Source organism: Littorina saxatilis, linkage group LG3 (genome assembly GCF_037325665.1).
Source record: "Littorina saxatilis isolate snail1 linkage group LG3, US_GU_Lsax_2.0, whole genome shotgun sequence".
Taxonomy (NCBI): Eukaryota; Metazoa; Mollusca; class Gastropoda; order Littorinimorpha; family Littorinidae; genus Littorina; species Littorina saxatilis.
In genome coordinates, this window is record NC_090247.1 from 25,009,292 (window position 1) to 25,035,703 (window position 26,412).

Consider the following 26,412-nt stretch of genomic DNA (forward strand, 5'->3'; position numbering starts at 1 on the left):
CAACTATTTCTTAGTTTTTCTGTCTCTCTCACTCCATCTTCCTGCTTTAAATAAATAAATAAATTGAATGAAAAAAAATGCAAGTTGCAACAGCAGAACCTATTCATTTTGAAAAGAAAAAGAAAAAGAAAAAAATTAAGTGATAATTGCCAGTTGGCACCAAACATTCATCATCCTTTCCCCCTTCCACTCACCACAGACATTAACCCTCATCTAGATCCCCTGCCACACTTCCCCATCCCCTTTCCAAACTACAGTGGAACCCCCCTTTTAAGACCTCAACAAATCTGAGAAAATCACGTCTTAAAAAGGTGGGAGTCTTAACATGGGGATAATCTTACAGAGGTTATGAACAGAGAAACAAGGGTCTTAAAAAGGTGGTCTTAAAAGGGGGTTCCACTGTACTCCCCACTCCCCCAAATCCTCACCTGTGCTTTGCGTACAGCATCTGCTTCCTTCGTCTTCCGCTCTCCTTCCTTCTGAGTGATCAGTGCTTGTAGAGCTTGAGCCTCCTCGAGGCGTTTCTGTGTAGAAATAAATCAACACAGTGATTCGTTCGTTTAGAACAGCAGAATGCCACAAAGGTGCTAATATAGACAAAAAGCCTCTAATGTTTTCATGTAAGTGTAACAATTAAAGGTGCCAAACGTTTTCATGTAAGTGTAACAATTAAAGGTGCCAAACGCGTGATTTGTTCGTTTAGAACAGCACGTACAATGCCACAAAGGTGCTATGGAAAAAAAGCCTCTTATGTGTTCATGTAAATGTAGCATGGTGCCAAACTCGCGATTTGTTCGTCATGTATAGAAGATTTACCACAAGGTGCTACAATAAAAAAAGAAGAAGTTTGTAATGTTTATGTAGCAACTGTGCCCTAGTCACCTGTTGAACCAAAGGCCGTCAAATCAGGTGGGTGGGTTTCAACTTAAATGAAAAGCCTGTAAAAGTCTGCTTTACAAACGTAACGGCTTGCAAGTGCATAAGGTGAGGTAGCATATTGTAATTTCATTGTCCTGTGATGTTTCCCTCATGGAAATCTGGGTTGCTTCCTCCCTAGAGAAAGTTAGTTATCATGCAGTATGGTGCTATCCATTTATTCTTTTTCCTGCATGATCGTCCATGTTTTCCAAGCACTGAGACTTTTGACATGAGCTTCGGATCTATGTCATGGGCATACGGGGTGTTCAAAGACCGACTCCGGGAAATAAATCCCTGAACAAACCTTAGCCAATAGCGACTAACTCATTTTAAAGCCAATGTGCTACCCACTGAGCTACAGACACACAGAAAATCATTGCAGTCTGCAGACCTTTTTCTGGCATGCGCAATAGCCCAGTGGATAACATGCCAGCCTCCCATGCCGAAGGTTAAGCGTTTGAATCCCGGCCGCGCCTGGTGGGTTAAGGTTGGAGATTTTCTGATCTCCCAGGTCAACGTATGTGTCAGGCAATCCATTCAAGGAAGAATTAATGAGTTTCAAGGAAACGTCAGGGGTCCACTGGTTGCCGCGTAGGACCAGAAGCTGAAGCATTTTGGCTTTGTAAATACGAATTTAACTCCCTCTGGTGAAAGATAAATTGTGCATGTGAAGAAAAACACTATTTTTTCCCTCTCATCTGGGTTAAACTATCATTATTTGTGTGTAAATTAAAAAGAAATAAAAAAAATATTTTGCTTTTGTAAAAATCGACGAAATCACGGAAATTTGGATTGCCTGATGTGTAGACTTGCTAGTGCCTTATCCTACTTTGAGTGTACATGCAAGCACAAGACCAAGTGTGCACGGAAAAGATCCTGTAATTTATGTCAGAGTTCGGTGGTTTATAGAAACACAAAACTACCAAGCATGCATCCCCCTAAATCAGCGTATGGCGTATCAAACTCTAAATTACCAGTCTCTCCAGACGGCGTTGTTCCTTTGCTTCCTCTTTCTTTGCCTTGTCTTCTTCCTCCTTGGGAACAACCACACGCGCTTTCTTGCTCTTTTTGCCTTTTCCTTCCGCTTTCCTTGGGGACGATACAGACGGTCGTTTCTCTCTGGCATTCTCGGCACCAGGTAAAACAGCTTCTTGCATCCTTCTCTGGGCTTCTTCTAGTCTCTCCTGGTAAATGATAAGCAGATAAGTCGTTTTACAAGAGTAATGACATGCATGTTTTGGATAAATATATGCCTCAAACATTCTCTTGCCATGCAGTCAATGTCTTGTGTCAAAGATATGCATATGCACTGCTGCTGAAAGCTACTAAATGTTAATGGTAAGTTAATTATTCATTACTTATAATAGCCCTCATGTACACTGAATTTGCATTATAAATGTAGCAAGAAGGTACAGACCAACAAACAAACAAAGTTTTTCATGTCAGATTCAAAATCCTAGCTAGGTTTCATGTCTAAGGCTTTGTCACACCAATTAGGACATACAATTGATACATGTAAAAAAAGCAAAGAAAAAAAGCCCACAACCAAACATGCATCATCTTAAACAGGCATGCATGCACCCGTGCACACACAGGCACAGACTGACAATGATGCATGAAGATACACAGATAGAGAGACAGACAGACAGACAGACAGACAGATACACACACACACACACAGATACATACAAGCAAACACACACAATGTACACCAACACAGTATTACCAGCTGGTGATCACATAATTCTGCATGCCAGTGTGCGATGGAAAACAATTAAAGACTTAAACTTCAATCAGTCACATTACTCCACAAAAGACAAACAAACAGAGTACATGAACACAATAGCAGATATAAATTTCATGTACAACAAAACAAAGTTTAAGCTGAGCTGCTTTGCAATCAAAATGTCACTATTATTGGTACGTACTAGACTGACATTACTGAGACCATACAACTTCTTACTGTTCAAGCTGGGATACTAAGGTTTGGGAAGGGGATGGGGAAGTGGGTGAATGAGAGTTAAAACACAGTTACAATTGTACATGCATGTACTACATATTTCCCTAAATATTGATTGACAGAGAAGATGTTTTTTTGTTTTTGGTTTTTGTTTGCTTAACGCCCAGCCGACCACGAAGGGCCATATCAGGGCGGTGCTGCTTTGACATTTAACGTGCGCCACACACAAGACAGAAGTCGCAGCACAGGCTTCATGTCTCACCCAGTCACATTATTCTGACACCGGACCAACCATGAGTCCTAGCACTAACCCCATAATACCAGACGCCAGGCGGAACAGCCACTAGATTGCCAATTTTAAAGTCTTAGGTATGACCCGGCCGGGGTTCGAACCCACGACCTCCCGCTCACTGGGCGGACGCCTTACCACTAGGCCACCGTGTTGCGGTCAGAGAAGATGTTAGAATTTACATAAGCACACTAGCTATCAATGGCAATCCTAACTACACATGCAACACACAGTGAACACAACAAAAATCAAGACAGAATTCAGCAACACAAGGAAACATTTCAAGACAAAATGAACCCCACATTTTCTTCGGGCCTTCCTGCTTAAAACCACAAAAATGTGAAAACTTAAGCACAAAACAATGCTTCTTGACTTTGCATGAAGCTGTTAAACTTAATCGCATGCCTGTTCTTACCTTCTTCTTTTTCTTTGTCTTCTTAGATTTGCGCTGCATTAAATAGGAGTATTTGAATGGCTTTTATATTATGAGAGATGAGGTTCAAATTTAACTGCTGTTAATTATTTCCAGTTGGATCCATTTTTATCTTGTCTGCTTGGAGTTTTGTGGTGATTTTTGTTTTTCATCTTTTACTTCTTTCCTAAAGTTTTTTTTGTGTATGTGTCAAATGCTTGTGTTTTTTTTTATACCAATATTCTTTCACCAACACCAGTTGAAGGCACATAAATGTATCTGATTAGTAAACTGAAAGCCTAAGTTATATCAAGAAGAGTTTACAATACATAGACATACATTGAACCTAATCAGTAAACATTGAGTTAATTGTAAGTAAACTGACACAAGGTTTATTGAGCAAGAGCAATATCTATCATCCCTTTCTTCTCTTCAAACCACAAAATTAAGCTTCATAAACATCATGCTACAAAGTTTGGAATGAAACACAGAGACACTCAAATGCTTATTTGGAAAGAGAATGACTTTTACAAAGATGCTTCTGACAATCTTTCAATTCATACATTATTCAAAATTACGTGCGCATACGTGCGTCTCATGTCTGTATGCACAATATTAATTTTTCCCTCCTAAAATAAACTAAGATGGGTTTTCCCGTTCAACACACATACCTTGAGAGCTTGCTGAGCTTGTTCGAGCTCCTCTTCTGTCAGACCTTCGGCGTCCTCTGTCAGCATTGATGATACTCCCAAAGTGTCGTCCATTGCTTTGTGCACTGTTAACACAACAATAATAAAATGTCAAGCAAATTTGTTTAAAATGAATGGAGACGGTCATGGAAACTTAGGCATTTTCCATTGCCCTTAATTCTCTCCTCCATCCCTGCCTTGATCTGCTTGCTTAACCCCCTTCGTGTGTACACGCAAGCACAAGACCAAATGTGCACGGAAAAGATCCTGTAATCCATGTCAGAGTTCGGTGGGTTATAGAAACACGAAAATACCCAGCATGCCTACCCAACGAAAGCGGAGTGAAGCTGACTATGCTCTCAGAGTATAGTGTGGGGAACCCAAATGGGCAAACGAACTCACACGTCACCAGAATTTCTGGAACGCTGAAGAAGAAGAAGTTGTGTTGAACACTCACTTTTCATGAGCTCATTCTCCAGCTCATTGTGTGCTGCGGTAGAGCTACGAGCCATGGCCTCACGCATGTGTTCTGGGATGTGAAGGTCCTGTTTCTCTGCTGGCGTTTTGGAGCGAGCGGGCGGGGGAGGTGGCCGGTAGGATTCCTTCTTCTTCTCCTTCGGGATTTCCTTGGCCTGTGCAAGAAAAACATACCACAAATTGTAAAGAACAAAAAAACAGTTGTCCAACCGAGCTCACATAGCAAAGGATATTAACTTCAGGTACTGGGACACACACACAAACTCACACATACACATGCACAGACACACACATCTTCTTTGGCAAATTGTAAAGAACAAGAAAAAGTTGTCCAACAGAGCTCACACAGTGAAGGATAACTACAGGTACTGTGACACACACACAAACTTACACATACACAGACACACATGCACAGACACACACATGCTTCTTCTGTGGCAAATTGTAAAGAACAAAAAAAAAGGTTTCCAACAGAGCTCACACGGCGAAGGATAACTTCAGGTACTGTGACACTCACAAAAAACACACACATACACAGACACACACATCTTCTGGGACAAGCTCTCTGCTGCAAATCTTTCTTACCTTTGTTGTTGATTCAGCAGCAGGAGCAGCATCCTTGACTGGATCTGGCTGAACAGAGGTGATGTCCAAGGCTTTGACGATAGTCTTCTTGCCCACCTCTTTCTTCTCTGCCTTGCCTCCCTTCGCTGGTGACCTCTGTCGCGGGGTCACTGGGGGCTTCTTGGCAGGAGGTTGGGGTGCTTTGACATCCATTTTCTTCACGTCTCCAACCTTCTCCAGCACTGTTTTGGGTGTTACCTGCAATTTAAGATAAATATGCACAAAAGGCTCATATTCAAAGAACATACTTTTTTGGTCACATCAACCTGAAAGAAAAACAACAAAAAGAACAATGCCTTAAATGTGTAGTCACAAGCAAACTCCCATAAAGACAGGCAGGATTAGCACGGACCCATTGAAGTTGTCAGTGAAACACACACACACACACGTAGACAGTCGAATTACACAGAAATCACAGATGTGTGCAATTCATTCTCAGTATTTGACATCATCAAACCTGCTATAACCCCCCCCCCCCCCCCCTTTCACAAAATAATCCCTATGATAAAATATGCATCACTGTTACCTACCCATGTCATAAACTCAACAGCGCCAGAATAAAACGACCAGTTATGAATACATTGAGGTTGTCAGTCCTGACCTCCACTTACACATGAACAGGTGCATGACCTTTCACCAGGGACTCACCAGCTTAGGAGCTTCTGCAGGTTCCTGATCCTCAGTTGGCAGTGTGAAGGTCGCACCAGGGACGCCACCCTCAGACGGCGGGGCAGGTGACGCCGACCTCGAGAGACCTGAACGAAATACCCCAAAACCTGCTTCCGACATTGCCATCGACATCATGTCTGCATCGCTGAGCGGCTTCCCGTCCTCGACTTCTTCTGTCTTGTTGGAAACAGAGTCTTTGAGCTGTTCTGACACTTCTAATACAGCTGGTGCTGGTTCTTCCTTCTGCTCTTTGCTGACTGTTTCTGCTTCTGGCTGAGCAGCTTCCACAGAAGCTGGTGTAACGTCAGCTACTTTAGGTTCTGGTGTGGGTGCAGCAGAAGGAATCTTGGGTTCTGATACCACAGAAGAAGCATCTGCAGCTTTAGGCTCAGGAGCGGGAGCTGCCCCTTGAAGAACCTCACTCTGGGCTTCGGTGCTAGATTTCACAGAAGATGATGACTTTGAGGTTCCAGGACCCTGCAAGGACACCATTGTCTCGGGGTCTCGCTCTGCATGGTCGACGGAGCCAGAGAAGGTGGAGGTGGCATACTCTGCCTGATTTTCCAGCTGCTTGGCAACGTGGTTGAGGAGATAGTCATCCATCTTTTGCTGCGAAATCTCTATTCCCTGGTCGGCCCCTTCTGCCATAAGTTCATCTGTGTGTTGAAAATTAATTGCATGGAATAAAAACCATCACTGCATGTCCAAGTAGTTTGCTTGAAATAGGATGATAAGCACATTTTTACGGTTTGATTAAAATAGTGACATCTAAATTCAGTGGCAAGGTCAACTCAAAATCTTAATTTGCCCACAATGAACTTTTTTATGACAAGTAGATGAAATACTTCATAATAACAAAAATAAATACTTAATAGACAATCTTTGTATTCAGTTCATATTGGCAATAAAGATGTAGTTAACATGTGTTTGCATCTTACCTGGTGAACAAAACTTAAACCTTGGTCACATGCAGTCTACAGATTTATAGCTAACGAGAAACAATGGCCACTGAAAAACAACAAGTTATTGTAAATGAAGAATTAGGCCTAAATTCTTCCACAACATCATAAGTCAGGAAAAATGTTAGTATTTAGCTGATAATTCTGCAAAACAAAACTGAACTGAAAAAATCAAATAAACTGAATGTTTCTATAACTAATAACTGTAAGGAAAACTATTAGTATTGTTATACTATAATCACCAACAGCAAAACAACAACACAAATCCCAGACAAAGAATAAAATGTAATGATCTGACTTCAAAAGTTAAGAAAGATCATGTGCCATACAAACCCGACTGTTATTTCCAGAATTCTTCGATTCTGACCAGAATCAAAAATAAGAATGGTAGGTTCTACATGTATTACAGACCTGTTTACCCCATAAGTGTTTTGGAGTAATGCTCAGCCCCAAAAATAGTAATCCTGGCACAAAAATAGTAATCATCCAGCATTCGTCGCCAATTACAACGCACATGACAACTGTGTCTGCGAAACGCAATCATGCACATATATCCATCATTCACAAACAAAACATATCAGTAAGTTTTTGTAGTCATCATAATTTCAAAGAAGATCACATCAAAACCACATGCATCACCGATTCTTTTTCTTTTGCTCGTAGTAGGCCTTTTTCAGTGTGTCAAGCGCTTCTCTACTGTACTTGTGCTTGCCGAATGAGTGAGGGCGAGACTTCACCACTAGAAGGCTCTCCAGCGTCTCATCAGACAGAAATGATCTCTGGTCAGTCCTGTGCTTTTTCACCCCATTTTGCCATTGAAAAAGACCAATGCCAAACATGTGAATTAATAAAAAAAAAAAAATTTTTTAATTTGTTTTAATGAAAATCGTAGTCTTGACACGTATAGCGGAATGGCGTATTTTTTTGCAGAAAATCGTAATAAATTACGCCAAAATCGTAAGAGTAAACAGGTTTGTGTATTACCTTCAATTCTTGTGTTTTTTTATTTTATTTTATCTATTTTTTTTATTCTGAATTTTGGAACGTTGCCAGTCCATCTGGTTTTGGATTTTGTCTATTCTCTCCATATTTCTCCTTTCTCATCCAAGGTAACTGACCCAAGCCTTCCTGGTCAACAACTTCCTCTTCTTCCTCTTCTGGCAGCATGCCGGCACGACTGGTCGCTCTCGACGACATGACGGATGATGGACGATACACGTTGCGAGATCTGACCGTGGCCACAGAACCGGGCCTTGAACCAACTCTGGAGCCTTGCCTGGAGCCTGTAGTGTGTTGGCAATTAACATACCGTTCGAGGACGAGCGAAAGACTAGCAGGTTATTGGTAAGAGAGTACAGTGGAACCCTCGTTTTAAACCCCCCGTTTTAAGACCCCCCGTTTTAAGACCCCCCGAGTTTAAGACCCCCCCCATTTTAAGACCCCCCGTTTTAAGACCCCCCAGTTTAAGACTTTCCCCCTTTTAAGACCTTGCTTTTTTAGATTCTCCGTTTATAATTTCTGTAAATTTACCTCCATTTTAAGACTCCTTCCTTTTTAATTTAAGATCTGATTTTCTCAATTTTTTTGAGATCTTAAAATGGGAGTTTACTGTACAGGGTTTCAGGTTGTTAGCAAAAATATGCAGTGAGCAGCTATTTTCCCATGACAAAACTCACTGTGCCAAAGCAAATCAAAGACAATTCAATAATGCACATGTGAACAGCTCAGATCATGGGTCAATAAAGTGTTACACAGATGGTCAAAATTAAAGTACAAGATATTGCACTGGAAGTGGAACTACACTGTTGCTTAGTGTCTGTATGAAGCTACAAGGTGAAAATAGAAAAAGAAAAACACGATTCTTGACTTTGATGGGCTTTTTCTGCTCGTAAGCACACATTCTTCTACTCATCACAGCATGCCCCATTATTGAGTTTAAAACACCAATTAAATTTGTTTTGAATAAAACTCACAATTTTACAATAAGAATTTAGAGACCTGAATCAATTAGGTATATCCTACTTAGTTTGACTTTTGCAAAACTAAGTAATTACACATTTAATTGAATCAGTCAGACAGACGGAGACATAGAGAGACAGACAGAGGGCAAACAGAAATCTGAGAAAAAAAACCCTTTAAAAATGTTACCATGTTTGAAATGAAACATCGCAAGGTGAAGCCATAATTCATCACCTTTTATAATTCATCACGTCATGAGCGTGTTCCACACTTGAAATGACGTGTTTTTATCATGTTGTCAGCTGCACGGAGCTTGGAAGTATAATTTCCATTCAACGATCCGAGTTTGTTAAGTTTTAGCCTATTTTCAACGTCAAACACCATGAAACTATATATATTTGGAATCAGAAAATGGTAAGGAATAGATAGAAGTTGTTTTTAAGTGTCTTTTTTCATAAATAAAGATAGTGGTTATTTATCGGTTTTCTTCATTTTTAAGCATAATTATCAATACAAAACAACAAAACTATATAGTTTTAGATACAGGACGCAATAGGGAATACACCAATATAAATTTTTTGTTTCAAATATTAGTTTTTAAAAATTTGAAAAAATGACATATTTCGAACAAACATTTCAATAACAAAACTTTAAGTGACCAAACTGAAATGCAATCCCATAATCCGGCCTAGATCTGAGATTGTGTGATAAGAAATTCGATCAAATTGATGAAAAACTGTAACTGTGAAAGTGCTGCCTCGACCTTTTGGCAAACGGTAAAATATGACGTCATCAAACTGTCCTATCAATAAACGGAAAAACCTTCTATGAGAAAATCCAGTCAAAAATATCCATATCAAATTTCATAAAGATCCACTCCGTAGTTTTTGAGATATGATCTGCAGTGTGAAAAAACGCCCATAACGCCCAAAACGCAAACTCATTTGTCATGATTTGGTCGTGTTCTGCTGATACTATAATGTTTTTCTTTCCTAAAACACACTATAATAGTAGCCTTTCCCAATGTCTATGCTAAAACTGATTTGTCTGTGTTGTCAATGATTTTGCTACAGTGTGAGAACACAATCTCACGCCCATAACGCTGTAACACGAAAACTCATTTGGTCGTGTTCTGCCGATACTGTAATGTTTTTCTTTCTTAAAACACACTATAATAGTAGCCCTTCCCAAATGCAATGCTAAAAATGACTGGTCTGTGTTGTCAATGATTTTCTGCGAGAATGCGATCTATCTGTTTGTCGCAAAGACCGTGTGACACGAAAGTTATGAGCGGAAGACAAATCTGCCGAGTGCAATTACGTTTCAGAAGATAGTTGGTTAAAACAGTTTATCACTCAGACACGCAAAGGAACACTATAACTTTATTATTCAGGCCATATTTGCTTTTCTTTGTCATGTATGAAAGTACTGGCCTTGGTTGAAGAAAGTGACCTGTCGCTGTGCAACAAATTTGTCGCCATTTTCCGCCGTGTTTTGTAAATAAAACGTGTTTACTACCCACACATACAAAACGATGCTGTTGGTTCTTTTTATTTTCTTATTGTTTGATTCATGCTTAGCAGTTTAGTATGCTTTGTTTTCTTCTCAATTCAATGGATGGCTATAAAATAAGCATTTAAATGTGAAGGTGTTAAAATTACCCATGATCTGAGCTGTTCACACCTACAGTGTTGTTCCCAGGCCTCAGTAACAGACAAGGAATAAGATGAAATTGTTTTTAAATCGATTTCGGAAAATTTATTTTAATCATAATTTTTATATTTTTAATTTTCAGAGCTTGTTTTTAATCCGAATATAACATATTTATATGTTTTTGGAATCAGAAAATGATGAAGAATACAATAAACGTAATTTTTGATCGTTTTATAAAAAAATAATTTTAATTACAATTTTCAGGTTTTTAATGACCAAAGTCATTAATCAATTTATAAGCCTCCAAGCTGAAATGCAATACCAAAGTCCGGCCTTCGTCGAAGATTGCTTGGCCAAAATTTCAATCAATTTGATTGAAAAATGAGGGTGTGACAGTGCCGCCTCAACTTTTACAAAATGCCGGATATGACGTCATCAAAGACATTTATCGAAAAAATGAAAAAAACTTCTGGGGATATCATACCCAGGAACTCTCATGAAAAATTTCATAAAGATCGGTCCAGTAGTTTACTCTGAATCGCTCTACACACACACACACACACACACATACACATACACCACGACCCTCGTCTCGATTCCCCCCTCTATGTTAAAACATTTAGTCAAAACTTGACTAAATGTAAACAAGTCGCGTAAGGCGAAAATACAATATTTAGTCAAGTAGCTGTCGAACTCACAGAATGAAACTGAACGCAATGCCATTTTACTCGTAGAATCGTCAGGCCACCGCTCATGGCAAAGGCAGTGAAATTGACAAGAAGAGCGGGGTAGTAGTTGCGCTAAGAAGGATAGCACGCTTTTCTGTACCTCTCTTTGTTTTAACTTTCTGAGCGTGTTTTTAATCCAAACATATCATATCTATATGTTTTTGGAATCAGGAACCGACAAGGAATAAGATGAAAGTGTTTTTAAATTGATTTGGACAATTTAATTTTGATAATAATTTTTATATATTTAATTTTCAGAGCTTGTGTTTAATCCGAAAATAACATATTTACATGTTTTTGGAATCAGCAAATGATGGAAAATAAGATAAACGTAAATTTGGATCGTTTTATAAATTTTTATTTTTTTTTTACAATTTTCCGATTTTTAATGACCAAAGTCATTAATTAATTTTTAAGCCACCAAGCTGAAATGCAATACCGAAGTCCGGGCTTCGTCGAAGATTACTTGACCAAAATTTGAACCAATTTGGTTGAAAAATGAGGGCGTGACAGTGCCGCCTCAACTTTCACGAAAAGCCGGATATGACGTCATCAAAGACATTTATCAAAAAAATGAAAATAAACGTTCGGGGATTTCATACCCAGGAACTCTCATGTCAAATTTCATAAAGATCGGTCCAGTAGTTTAGTCTGAATCGCTCTACACACACACACAGACACACACACACACGCACACACGCACACACACACACACACCACGACTCTCATCTCGATTCCCCCCTCTATGTTAAAACATTTTGTCAAAACTTGACTAAATGTAAAAAAGGAACTGTAAAAATGAAAGAAAAGAAACATTTACCATTACCATTTACTGTCAGCAAATCAAATCGGCTGTTAGCAAAATGTAAACGAAACAAAAAAACTGGTTTACTAATTTAGTCACTATCTAACACAGTTAACAATAAAAGTACTAGCTGTCATAGAAAAGCAGGAACTACAAAAGAAACTCAAAACAAAATTAAGATAAATTAGGTCCAAAACCTCAAATAAAAGGAGAAGTACACCATATTTTTTTTCACAAATCAAAAATCGTTAAAGAGCATGTTTTCTGCCATAGATCAAAGACTGCAGTCAGCAAGCAATGACCCCATTCTGCAAACTGCATCATACCATGCTCAGACTTGCGTAGTTGATCATCCTCTAAGTTCTGAAGCATCTCAGAGTCCTCTTGCAGTACACCTGAAGTGTATAACAACAACAAAAGTTATTCAAAATCAAAGTTGCTGTATAACAAAGTTTAAGCTATTCCAACATTTACTGTCAACAATCACAGTGTCAGCAAAAATACACAGGACATAAAAGTGCAAAAGCAACTTCAGAAACTGATGATGCCTTCTTCCACACACAAGCTATCAACATCTGAAAACAAATCTCCATTCAGTGCATGAAACTTTTCGCAAAGTACAATCCTCAATAAATGTTGTTATATAGACACGAAGATAATGGACCCCATAAAGTAAAAGAAGATACTGGGAATGAAAGAAACAGGGAGAGAAATAAAGAAGGAAAAACATATTCATTACCCAAATACCGTTGTTGCAGGGAATGTAGAACTAAAGAAAGAGATACGGCATAAAAAGACAGAAGCTAGGGTAAAGAAGGATTTATAAAGAAGGAAAACGAAAAGAGAAAGAAAGAAAGTAAGACAGAATTAAAGAAGAAAAGAAAGGGAGAAGGAAAGAAAGAAAGAAACTAAGTAAAACAAGAGGCGAAGCCTTCAAGGCTCACGTAAGAAATCGACAAACAGTAACACAAACTCAATCACTTCGTCACACATACACACACACACACAGTAAGCGGCATAGGTGACACTGTGCAAGAAAGCGAGACACTAGATCTAGATCTGAATGGCCGATTTCGAAGAAAAAACTAGTCTCGGCCCGCTCGGCAAAATAACAATGACCGAGACTTTCAGTAATTCCTTCGCGTGACGTCTAACCCTCTTACGTCATAATGTGACGTCTTCAAATGTTGTGACGTCTTCAAATGTTAAAGTTTCTACCACAGACATACATACATACATACGCACGCACGCACGCACGCACGCACGCACGCACAGACAGACAAAAGTTAGCATCGCATAGGCTACACTTACGTGAGCCAAAAAGAGAGAAAGAAAGAAAGAAAGAAACACAGAAAGGCAGAAAGAAAGAAAGACAGAAAGGAAGAAAGACAGAAAGAATGAAAAAAACAAAACACAGGAAGGAAGTCAAAGCTAGAAAGAAATACAAGTACAGACCGAGGGGCAATAAATCAGTGTACCTGAATACTGTGGCTGCAGAGGCCTTGCCAGACCGTCCTCTCCCTCAGTTATCTGTTCCTCTGCATCTTCCGGCCAGTCATTCTCTTTTAGGCTCCCTTCTGCCTCTTCTCCATCTGTAGTAGACAGGGCAGGTGTAGTAGACAGGGCAGGTGTAGTAGACAGGGCAGGTGTAGTAGACAGGGCAGGTGTAGTATTTATCAATTAGAGCAAGGTTTAAAGACAGCAATGGAAATCGCATACACTAATTAAGAACAGCACAATGTACGGTAATTCAGACTTTTTTGTTGGTAGCAGTAGCCTATGATTTGGGGCTGGTATATTTGGTGGCAAAAGCATAGCTATACCTCTTGTTGTCCAATCTCAAATACATTCAAAGAAGACAATAATGAAACTTCATGACAAAATACCTTATACTTACAGAGATGTACAAGTAAACATTTTCAAAATCAAAAGCTGCATCCCTACCCCCACCCCCCCCCCCCCCCCCCCCATTAAAAAATTCACAAAATTAACAAAACAAAAAACACCAACCAACAAACAAACAATGGAGAAAAAAAGATGAAAAAAGGGAGAAAAAAAACACAAGGAAAACAAAAACAAACCAAGGCTGACGGCATCTAAACAGTGTAATTATTCTATCTTACTTTAACGAATATGCACCAAATACCTGAAGGCAGAAGGATGTCCTCTTCTTGTTGCACAGAAGAAGAGAGGCTGGTTCTGTCAGCGTCTGCCTCTTCCTCCAGCTTGCTCAAGGGGGCAGGGTCTGTGCCCTCAGTGACGAAACCCAAGGGGGACGAAACTTGAACACTGATGGCGCGTGACCCTGAACTGCTGCGCCCATCTCCAGGCTCTTCTGCAAATAGTAACAATCCATGTCGAACTTCTTCCACACAAATGTGAACAATTTCTTTACCTACTTTTGAAAAATATGAGTAATCCATCTCTAACTTCTTCTGTTAATTTAAACCATCTCTTCTTCTGTAAGAAGAGGCGAAGCCTTCAAGGCTCACGTAAGAAATCGACAAACAGTAACACAAACTCAATCACTCCGTCACACATACACACACACACACACACACACACACACACACACACACACACACACACACACACACACACACACACACACACACACACACAGTAAGCATAGGTGAAACTATGCAAGAAAGCGAGACCCTGGATCTGCCAAGAAGTCTCGGCCCGCTCACAATAACAATGACCGAGACTTTCAGTAATTCCTTTGCGTGACGTCTAACCCTCTTACGTCATAATGTGACGTCTTCAAATAGTTTCTATCACACACGTCGAACACTTTTGACCGAGACTGACGTAATCCATAGACTCGGAAATGTTAAAGTTTCTACCACAGACATACACACATACATACATACGCACGCACGCACGCACGCACGCACGCACGCACAGACAGACAAAGTTTATCATCGCATAGGCTACACTTACGTGAGCCAAAAATGAACAATCCAGATTTAGTTTAACTTCTAACAATCCATAGATCTCTAAGTTCTGCAAAATATATGACCAATCATAATCCAACTGCCGTGAATATGAACAATCCATCTCTAACACAGCTTATGAACAAGGCATCTGCAACTTCTGCAAATTGAAACCATCTTTTCTTCTGCAAATATGAACAATCCATCTCTAACTTCTGCAAATACACAGAAAATCACCTCTAACCTCTGCAAATATGAACAATCAACCTGAAACTTTAGCACATGAATGAAGAATCACTCTCCGTCTTCTGCAAATGTGGACAATCCGTCTCTAACTTCTCTTTCTCATGTAAATTTGAATAGACCATCTGTAACTTTTTCTGCAAATACACGTACATGTACATGTACACTGTATGAATAATTCATCCCTTTAACTTCCTCCGCACATATGAGAAATCTAACCCTAAAGTCTTCTGCAAACACAAACATTCCTTCTCCAACTTCTTCTAAAAAGAAGAGCTTTCAATGTTTAACTTCTTCAGCAAATATGCAAAATCACTTGTAATATTTCACTTGATTATTCATAAAGTTATATTTTCCCTCGCTTTGAAACCCATCGAAAAAGATACTCTTAACATATGTACAAGACTCAGAGCTGATGTATCAATCTCCAACCTGAGCTACTGAAAAATTAAGCCATCACTTTGCTGTAAACGGACAGCTGTTCTCCGTGCCTTTACTTTGTGTCTTTTTTTTCTTGCTCATTTTTTGTGTTTGTGGTTTATTCTTCAATGATTTAACAAGTGAAGATGATGTTGCAGTGTTCTTCAATGTAAGTGACTATGAATCAATGTAAACACAACAGAAAGTAAAAACTAAATTCATGCTTGCTATGGCAAACTAGATTACAAAGTAAAAATAAATTCTACACAAACACATTTAATACTGCATTTGCAACTAAGTACATCAACACGAATGTGAACATATTACATAAATCGCATCAAATGTGACGATCAAGCAAACAACGGCACAACTCTAGCTTAATTACTCTAGCTCTATTTAGGCTTAACAAAATTCTCCATAATTTTTAATTTTCCAAGAGTTCTCCGCTCTTGATCTAACCTTCAATAATAGGACCATTTTCTTCCTGTTGAACTTCTAGGTCAGGGGAGGTAACCAGCGGCCGTTCAGCGCTGTATGACATACGTGACCCAAAGGAAGAGCCTGGCTGCTTGCGTATCTCTGGTGGTTTGGCTGTTCCGCTCCAAAATCCAGACTTGGAGCGTCGTGTGTGAGAGAGGTGAGCAGGGGGCAGAGCTAGATCAGGGGAGGTAACACTGCAAGTGTGTTCCCCTGGTTCTGTGTGAATGTCAAATTCTGGTTTTAGGTCGGAACACACGTTCAAGCTTTTTTGCACAGTCCCTTTTCCTTGTCAAGATCGAGCTGTGACTCCTGTGAGCCATACAGTTTGAAGACAGTTTTAAACAAATATATTTTATTCAGAGCTCGAGGATGTTAGTGACTCACAGTGAGTGTACCGTAGCTGCTACATAAATATAAGTGTGTTTGTTAATGACTAATTACAAACACAGCAGACTAACCACTTGACTTACAAATGATAGAAATCAGAAACAAGATCAAATACTACTTTCAAACAAGTCGCGTAAGGCGAAAATACAACATGTAGTCAAGCTCAGTCAAACTCACAGAATGAAACTGAACGCGCATTGCATTTTTTCCGCAAGACCGTATACTCGTAGCATCGTCTGTCTACCGCTCGTGGCAAAGGCAGTGAAATCAACAATCCAGAAAAGCGCGGTAGCGGTTGCAGTGAGGAAGATAGCACGCTTTTTTATATCTCTATTCTTTTTAACTCTCTGAACGTGTTTTTAATCCAAACATATCATATCTATATGTTTTTGGAATTAGGAATGGACAAGGAATAAGATGAAATTGTTTTTAAATCGATTTCGGAAATTTTATTTTAATCATAATTTTTATATTTTTAATTTTCAGAGCTTGTTTTTAATTCGAATATAACATATTTATATGTTTTTGGAATCAGAAAATGATGAGAAATATGATAAACATAATTTTGGATCGTTTTATAAAAAAATACTTTTAATTACAATTTTCAGATTTTTAATAACCAAAGTCACTGATTAATTTTTAAGCCTCCAAGCTGAAATGCAATACCAAAGTCCGGCCTTCGTGGAAGATTGCTTGGCCAAAATTTCAATCAATTTGATTACAAAATGAGGGTGTGACAGTGCCACCTCAACTTTTACAAAATGCCGGATATGATGTCATTAAAGACATTTATCGAAAAATTGAAAAAAACTTCTGGGGACATCATACCCAGGAACTCTCATGAAAAATTTCATAAAGATCGGTCCAGTAGTTTACTCTGAATCACTCTACACACACACAGACACACACAGACACACACACACACACACACACACATCCACCACGACCCTCGTCTCGATTCCCCCCTCTATGTTAAAACATTTAGTCAAAACTTGACTAAATGTAATAATAAAAAAGTGAGCAAAAAACACCTCATCAATAATATTAGGTGTAAAACGTACAGCACTAGCTATAGATGGTACATACAAGAACAAAATCGTGAATCATGTCTACAACTATTCAGATAATCAAAAGGATGATTGCAAAGTGTGACTTAAGTTATCATTGATTTATAAATAGCAGTGCTACAAAGCTGTACCGCAACAGAAGAGCCACAACTTAACTAACTATGACCAACTTTCCGCTACACTCGTGTCTAATTTCTTTTTCCCCTCACCTGTTGATGCTGGTCGACCAAGATAGTTGAGGGATTTGAGGGAGGCAGTCAGCTTGTGACTAGATAACACCTTGGAACGACCCGAAAATGCCCTGTGAAAAAGATGATCATTTTGAAATGACGTCATGTGCAAACATTCTTCTTCTTCTTCTTCGTTCATGGGCTGAAACTCCCACGTTCACTCATGTTTTAGCACGAGTGAATTTTTACGTGACCGTTTTTACCCCGCCATGCAGGCAGCATACGCCGATTTCGGGGGAGTGCTAACATTCAATCATGCATCCCAAAAGACTTCAAAACAACAAAGCTTTACTTTCGTGCAAGTGCTGCCCTGAACGTCTTCATAGTTTTCATGAAAACAAGTTATCAAAATGCTCTAGCTTTCTTCTGTTTGATATCTATGCATGTGTCCATGTTTTCAAGCTACATTAATGTCTACCTGTATATGAGCTACAGAGTTGATTTATCATTTCTCTAGACATAACAAAATTGTATTAAGAACATCTTTGAAAATGTCATCTGTGTTAAAACTACACTGTGTTTGTTTTCAAAGAAACCATGAGTCTAAAACAAAAAGGAAAACATTCTCATCAAAACTTCTTCTTCTTCAGCGTTCCAGAATTTTCTGGTTACGTGTGAGCTCGTTTGCCCATTGGGGTTCCCCACACTATACTCTGAGAGCATAGTCAGCTCACTCCGCTTTCGTTGAGTAAGCATGCTGGGTATTTTCATGTTTCCATAACCCACCGAACTCCGACATTGATTACAGGATCTTTTCCGTGCGCAATTAATTGGTCTTATGCTTGTGTGTACACACAAAGGGGGTTAGTCACTAGCAGGTCTGCACATAAGTTGACCTGGGAGATCGGAAAAATCTCCACTATTAACCCACCAGGTGGCAGCGACTGGGATTTGAACTCACGACCTCCCGATTAGGAGGCCGACATCTTACCACCACGCCACTGCGCCCGTCATCAACACTAGCACATGACACAACAATAATTTATTATTATACGTTTACATCCCAACTACAACACTGACAACTGCATACAAAAAATTAATAAATTATCAATTGTTACAATCACGATATCTTCCCTTTACATACACACATACCTTGATGATTCAGAACTAATGGAAGGTGAGCGAGGAGGATAAAAGAACTCATCGCTGCCCAGAAAGGACCCATCAGACATGGATGTGGGGGCCTGGGACAGAGGATAGGGGTGTCCAGATGGCCACGCTTCCTCCAACTGCTGCAAAATGGCCTGCAACTCTTGTGAGCGCGCTCGATTGGAGAGGGAGCTTTCTCTTCCATAGCAACGAGAACTGAAAAAAGAGAAAAAATGTTAGTTTTAAGAATCTGATAACACATGTTCGTGAACTTCTGTATGGAGGAGAGGGACACTGAACAATACAGTCAAAGAGTTAAATGCACAAAAAGAAACTTGCACTGCCAACAACATTGTCATTGTCTATATATATACAGCCCACTTTTTGAAGCTGTCACTTGCACACACACGTACACGCATTCACATACACACACACACAGACACACACACAAGCATAAAATCACACACACATGCACACACACATGCATACAATCACACTCACACACACACTCACACTCAACTCACTCACACACGCACGCACAAACACACACACACACACACACACACACACACACACACATTGAAAACAACTACACTGTCAAGGACAATCCATTTTTGTAACTGAAAAGAAAACTATTAATGAATTAGAAATAAAAGTTGTCATCAGAAAAACATAAACAGCAAAGGAAAGAAAGACAAAAGAACAAACATCAACAACAGTAACAGATTTAATAGCATGAACAAACATACACCTTTAGACAATGTTTCACTTCACACAAAATGTTGGAAGTAATACCACAATGTAAGGCAATAAAACTGAAAAAACAAACACTCTTTTAGTTCTTTCAGCTGGCTCTTTGCACTTGTCATGTTTACACAAGAGATTGCAGTATATATACATAGGCCAGAATTGTGTAATATGTATATACTGCAATCTCTTGTGTAAACATCCAACAATGACATGAGATGAGAATTCGATAACGGCTGAAAAACAAGCAGGGGTCAAGGACTACACATACCAGGGAGAAGGATTGGTTTTCAGAACTGAAGAGGGAGCGGACATATGGCAGAGATCGGGTTGGGGTGGGGTGGGGGCAGAGACAGGGGGAGAGAGGAGGAGAGTGAAAGACAAAGGAAAGAAAGGTGAGAGAGAGAGAGAGAGAGAGAGAGAGAGAGAGAGAGAGAGAGAGAGAGAGAGATAGATATATATATATATATATATATAAAGAGAGAAAGAGAGGACAGAGTGAGAGACAGAGAGAGAGAGAGAGAGAGAGAGAGAGAGAGAGAGAGAGAGAGTTCAAAACACACACACTAACCAACCATCCCCCATTATCCCCCCCAACTCACACACACACACACACACACACACACTTCTTCTTACCCCAGCCCCACCCAGTTCAAATATATACATGTATTATATTCATTCACCCAACACCTCAGCGGGATTTGTCATCCTTGAATGGAGACCCAGAAGACTAAAAGGAACAGATACGCACCACTTCATGTGCTATTGCTGACAATTATATGGTATATATGTATACACATGTTCCATTACGCGGTTACGGTTGTGTTTGTATAAGGGGTCAGACAAAAGTCAAACTAACGCTGGATAGTGAAAGAGCATATCGGGTGAACACCGATCGGTCCTTTTGTCACGGCTGGAATCCTATCCTCGCTCCGCTGAATACATGACAAAACTTTGAAGAGACAGACGATCTTTCATAGGGCTGGGGATATGTCTGGCAGTGGGTCTTGGATTTCGTTAGAAGAAAGGAAGGTGGTGTTCATAAACATGTGGTTTGCTTTTTGTCTTTTTACGAAAGGATCACTTTCTGTGACTCATAACAGATCGAGAAGGAGTGGAAGGGGAAGGAGTAAGGTTGAGGTGGGGGGGGGGGGGGGGGGGGGGGGTATTTGTACAAATGACTGCCCCCCCCCCCCCCCCCCCCGCCCCCAAACTCGTCATTCTCTCTTTTCCTATGACTCGTACTTATATTAATCACACTCAAAAATAAAAAATGATCTCTCTCTCCATCTCAGCGTAATAATGTACCTGGCATAGCCATGACCAAAGTTCTCATAACCAATAAAACACTGCCAGACTCACGTCAATGTTCTCTATTCCGAAGGCCACAGTAAGAACAACGACTACAACACAAAAACAAAGAAAAGGGAGAAAAAAAGAAAAAAAAAGAATTAAAGAAAAAAAGAGGACAAAATGCTCTGGGCTGCTTGCAACTGAAGTTCAAAAGAAGAAGCCAAAAAATAAGAAAAAAACAATGGCAGGATCTTCAAGAAGACCGAATTAATTCCCGTGTGAAATCAATAAAGGCACAGTCAAGAGTCGTTTATTTCCCCCCATGCATAATAGAAAGCACCCTGGCACCGGGTAAATTGCGAGTCTCAGTGCCACGCATGCACCGGTAACAAGACTATATATATGCGCCGAATGCAGCTAGCCAAGAAAGACCCACAGAAAAACAAACAGTGAAAATATATAAAGGAACCTTTCTTCTTTCTGCAGAACATTACACCTATGTTTGAGGACCATGTTGACGTGTATGCTTCGCATTGAAAGCTATACACGTTTCTTTTATATTCACTGCCATGTACGTCCTTCTGACAAAGAACCTTTCATTTACAATGGGAATATTGCTGTGATAAAAGTAAACTCAGCAAACACATTCATTATCTTTAGCATCGAGAGTAATGGCATAAACAAACAGCTACACTGATGTTTTTTTACATTCAAACCTCGCCCTTGGGAGGGACTATTCTAATTATTAAACATTGTTAAAATGCTGGGTTTAAAAGAAAGGCGAGAAAGACATAGAGAGAGAGGGGGTAAAAAAAAAAACAAGTCGCGTAAGGCGAAAATACAACATTTAGTCAAGTAGCTGTCGAACTCACAGAATGAAACTGAACGCAATGCCATTTTTCAGCAAGACCGTATACTCGTAGCATCGTCAGTCCACCGCTCATGGCAAAGGCAGTGAAATTGACAAGAAGAGCGGGGTAGTAGTTGCGCTAAGAAGGATAGCACGCTTTTCTGTACCTCTCTTTGTTTTAACTTTCTGAGCGTGTTTTTAATCCAAACATATCATATCTATATGTTTTTGGAATCAGGAACCGACAAGGAATAAGATGAAAGTGTTTTTAAATTGATTTCGACAATTTAATTTTGATAATAATTTTTATATATTTAATTTTCAGAGCTTGTTTTTAATCCAAATATAACATATTTATATGTTTTTGGAATCAGAAAATGATGGAGAATAAGATGAACGTAAATTTGGATCGTTTTATATTTTTTTTATATTCATTTACAATTTTTAGATTTTTAATGACCAAAGTCATTAATTAATTTTTAAGCCACCAAGCTGAAATGCAATACCAAAGTCCGGGCTTCGTCGAAGATTACTTGACCAAAATTTCAACCAATTTGGTTGAAAAATGAGGGCGTGACAGTGCCGCCTCAACTTTCACGAAAAGTCGGATATGACGTCATTAAAGACATTTATAAAAAAAAAATGAAAAAAACGTTCGGGGATTTCATACCCAGGAACTCTCATGTCAAATTTCATAAAGATCGGTCCAGTAGTTTAGTCTGAATCGCTCTACACACACACACAGAGACAGACAGACACACACACACACACACACACACACACACACATACACCACAACCCTCGTCTCGATTCCCCCCTCTACGTTAAAACATTTAGTCAAAACTTGACTAAATGTAAAGAGAGAGAGAGAGAGAGAGAGAGAGAGAGAGAGAGAGACAGAGACAGAGAGAGAGAGAGAGAGAGAGACATAGAGAGAGAGGGGGTAAGAGAGAGAGAGAGAAATAGAGAGAGAGAGACAGAGGGGGTAAGAGAGAGAGAGAGAGAGAGAGAGAGAGAGAGAGAGAGGGAGAGAGAGGGGTAAGAAAAAGAGAGAGAGAGAGAGAGAGAGAGAGAGAGAGAGAGAGAGAGAGAGAGAGAGAGAGAGAGAGAGAGAGAGAGATTCAGATTCAGATTCAAAACTTTAATACAAAGGGATAATGGTTTTAGGCGATGCCTAATCTTCCAACCTGTCTCTTTTAGACATACATATCTATAGTGAAATATATATATAGAGAGAGAGAGGGGGGGGTAAGTTAGGACAGTTTTGTAGCCGTTCAGTGATTTGTAAGTGACTCCGTAACAAAGTAAAACCAGCTCTCCATTTTGTAGAGGGGGGACCCGATATCATTACGATCACACTTAAACACAGGGGGACAGGCGTGGAGTGCCGTTGTCAGGGTAACATGTCAACACTTCAGGCCGGGGTGGAGTGCTGTGGAGAATCATTATGTGTGTTTAACACTTCTCTACCAAGCACAGGCGCTTGTGGCCGGTCAATTCGTTCATGATGATTTTCATGATATTCTCCAGACAAAATAGAAAATGGTCAAAAAGTAGGAAATACAGTTTGACAAATCAAAAATAAAACAACATTTAGAAGATGATATCAGTTTTTCTTAACCCTGATGTAAGAGAAGGAGACATTGATTTACACATGAAAAGTGTTGCATCAAACTTCAAAGTCAATTTAATGTGTCGATTTTTCATATCCGACATGAAAACCCTGAGACCTATAAGGGCAGCTGTCGGGTTTCCTGGCCTCAAAAATGCGCGGAATCGCGTGCAAACACGCCTTTAAGGGCAGCTGTCGGGTTGCCTGGCCTCAAAAATGCGCGGAGTCGCGTGCAAACACGCGTTTAAGAGTTTTCCGAGTTGATTCAACTAAAGACTGTTAATTTCGTCCAGAAGAAGAGATACTTTTATCATTAGTTTGAAACCATGAAAATGAGTGAAACTTTCTGCTAGTTCTCACAATCCGCAAGAAAACGAAGCAGTTGGCAGGCCGAAACGACTCAAAATCCGCGACCGACAACTCTGTCAGCACAAGAAGAGACGCCGCAGCGTTAGCCTGGCAGTGACGTCATCCGAGGAACCCGATAAGGCCCTTGCGAAGTTTACAGTACAATGCAGAGTACAGCTGGGCATCTGTAATGCTGTACGCGTGATTGATTCTTGCACAAAGTAAAGTATTAGGGTGGTGGTATCTTCTCAGGACCCGTGTTCCCATCTTCTCTTCTCTGATCTGACCAACTGCAACCTTCACAAGTTATTTCTAAAGTGGTTCACATGCTCTTGCTACTCCCCCAGTCCACCCGGTTAAACCATAACGTTGCTCAACCACAGACCCTCGTGTCCATGGTCAGCAGACACTTTACACTGAAGAAGGTCCGCTTGAGGTGTCACGCCAATTACCGTGTACGTGTGAGGTACTGAATTCAAGACAAAAACCAACTCTGTCGGTGGGAAAATCTAGGAAAGAGATAATGACAATACCTCTTCAGTTACTCACTCAAGTAGGTAGACGAGATAAGATAAAGGGAAGAGAGACGAAGACAAAGATGAAACAGCTGGATCTAGTGTGGAAAATGGGGGAGGGGGGTTCGGCCTAAAAAAAAATCAAAGATGAATTTGTCAAACTGTGATTGTGATGGTTATCGTGTATGTGTGTGTGTGTGTGTGTGTGTGTGTGTGTGTGTGTGTGTGTGTGTGTGTGTGTGTGTGTGTGTGTGTGTGATAACACGTATGTGTGTGTGTGTGTGATTACACGTATGTGTGTGTGTGTGTGTGTGTATGTGTGTGATTACACGTGTGTGTGTGTGTGGTGTGTGGGTGTGGGTGTGTGTGTGTGTGTGTGTTTGTGGGCGCGTGTGTGTGTCTGTGTGTGAGTGTGTTTGTGTGTGTGTGTGTGTTTGTGTCCCTCGACGCGTGACATTATATGCCAATAAGTTCAACAAAAACAGGGTTCAAGTGGGAACACCTGAACAAAAGCAGGAGGGGGACGGAAGACACTTTATATAAACTCAGTTTTTTACTGCGAAATGTTCGCCTGGGAGAAGACACCCCATCCAAAGTTTCTATTCACCTCCCCGTGAAGTATGCTTTAGGGCTTGACAAGACAACCCGATTGCACTCACTACACGGTATAAAGAGAGCGCCGTTCAACCGGCCAATTCCTCGGCTGACGTCACGCGTCCAAGGGAAGTAATTTTCGAGCGGGCTGCATTGACTCAGCCAAGAATGCAAACTTTCTTCGATTAAAGACATTGTAGCATGTCTAAAATCTTCGGACTTGTGTTATGAAGCTGTTAAAATCACCAAGTAACTTTTAAGTATAGTTTCAGTTACATGAGAACTCATACCCCTGATAAACAGATTTTGAGAGCCACAACCCAACAGCTGCCCTGAGAAATTTCTCCCAAACTATTCTCATGACCAATTCTCGGATTCAGTTTCAGCTTAATTTCTTTTGAAAGAATAAAGCGGCTTCTTATTTTCAGTTTCATGTTAACATCTCTTTCTGAAATGTTCCCCACTTTTCGTGAATCTTCGACGATCAAAGACCTACGCAAAGCAATAATATTACGTTTACCCATGAGTGGGTGGTGTTGGGTGTATCTGTGTGCCTAGCTAGCACTGCCTTAAACAACAAAATGAGAGAGAGAGAGAGAGAGAGAGAGAGAGAACAAGAACAAGAACAAGAACAAGAACATCATTTATTCTTCAGGCCTCTAGCCCCTAGAATAGGGTCGTTACAAACAAAAATACAAGTCAAAAATACATACAGCGGCAAAGCAACACGAAGCTACAAAACTAAACACATACAGCGGCAAAGCAACCAAGATACAAAACTAAACATACACGGTAAAGTAATACAGTCACAATCAGTCGTCTTGAGCTATGTTTTCAGTAAACTCCAGACGAGTTTTTAGAGCAATGAACAAGTAAATGCTTAATCTACGAATATCAGATGATGAGCCGTTACGGAGAATATTCACAAAATTTAATGAGTTATATCTTGTATTTAGAAACTTAGCCCTGGCGTTTGCATACAATGGACAATCAAATACAAAGTGCTTTTCGTCTTCCACAACATCACAAAGCTTGCATAGAATATTCCTGTCCCTTCCAAATGTTCTTCTAAAACACGAAGCTCCAATAGGCAACACACCCAGACGCAATTTGATCAAACAATCGCGGAAACATTTTTTGTCAATGAAATCAAAGTACTTCTCACTTTCAAAAACTGTTTTGAATAATCGGTAGTTTTGATAAATGTCATTACTTAAAATGGAACCATTCCATTCCTGCAAATACATATCAGCCATTCTCTGTTTAAACAAAGAAATAAATGTTTTTTCACACCCCACCCCTTGTTGCAACCAAACATATCCAAACCCCGTGCTAAACAATGTATTCTTTACATGTGTTGCCCAGCATGTTTTACCTCGCTCGTCCAAGTTTTTTAACATTAAGTATGCCTGTCTGGGAATTCTGGATATATCTAGTGTCAACAGCTTCAACCAATATT

The 26,412-nt window shown here is 39.9% G+C and overlaps 1 protein-coding gene across 3 annotated transcripts in view; it reads right to left on the reverse strand.

Annotated features, from left to right (window-relative positions):
• The window catches only part of LOC138961954 (apical junction molecule ajm-1-like), a 68,870-nt gene that overhangs the window by 26,395 nt on the left and 16,063 nt on the right, over nt 1-26,412 (reverse strand). The window contains exons 4-16 of one of the 3 annotated variants that reach the window (XM_070333638.1): nt 18,998-19,210; nt 17,885-17,976; nt 16,201-16,437; nt 14,289-14,477; nt 13,621-13,734; nt 12,469-12,537; nt 8,116-8,280; nt 6,018-6,694; nt 5,331-5,567; nt 4,726-4,900; nt 4,251-4,354; nt 1,893-2,102; nt 429-524 (exon numbers count right to left, since the gene is read on the reverse strand). In XM_070333638.1, the coding sequence (XP_070189739.1) occupies nt 429-524; nt 1,893-2,102; nt 4,251-4,354; nt 4,726-4,900; nt 5,331-5,567; nt 6,018-6,694; nt 8,116-8,280; nt 12,469-12,537; nt 13,621-13,734; nt 14,289-14,477; nt 16,201-16,437; nt 17,885-17,976; nt 18,998-19,210 (2,578 nt within the window). The remainder of the gene's footprint in view (nt 1-428; nt 525-1,892; nt 2,103-4,250; nt 4,355-4,725; nt 4,901-5,330; nt 5,568-6,017; nt 6,695-8,115; nt 8,281-12,468; nt 12,538-13,620; nt 13,735-14,288; nt 14,478-16,200; nt 16,438-17,884; nt 17,977-18,997; nt 19,211-26,412) is intronic. The other 2 variants (XM_070333639.1, XM_070333640.1) reach the window with 2 other exon arrangements.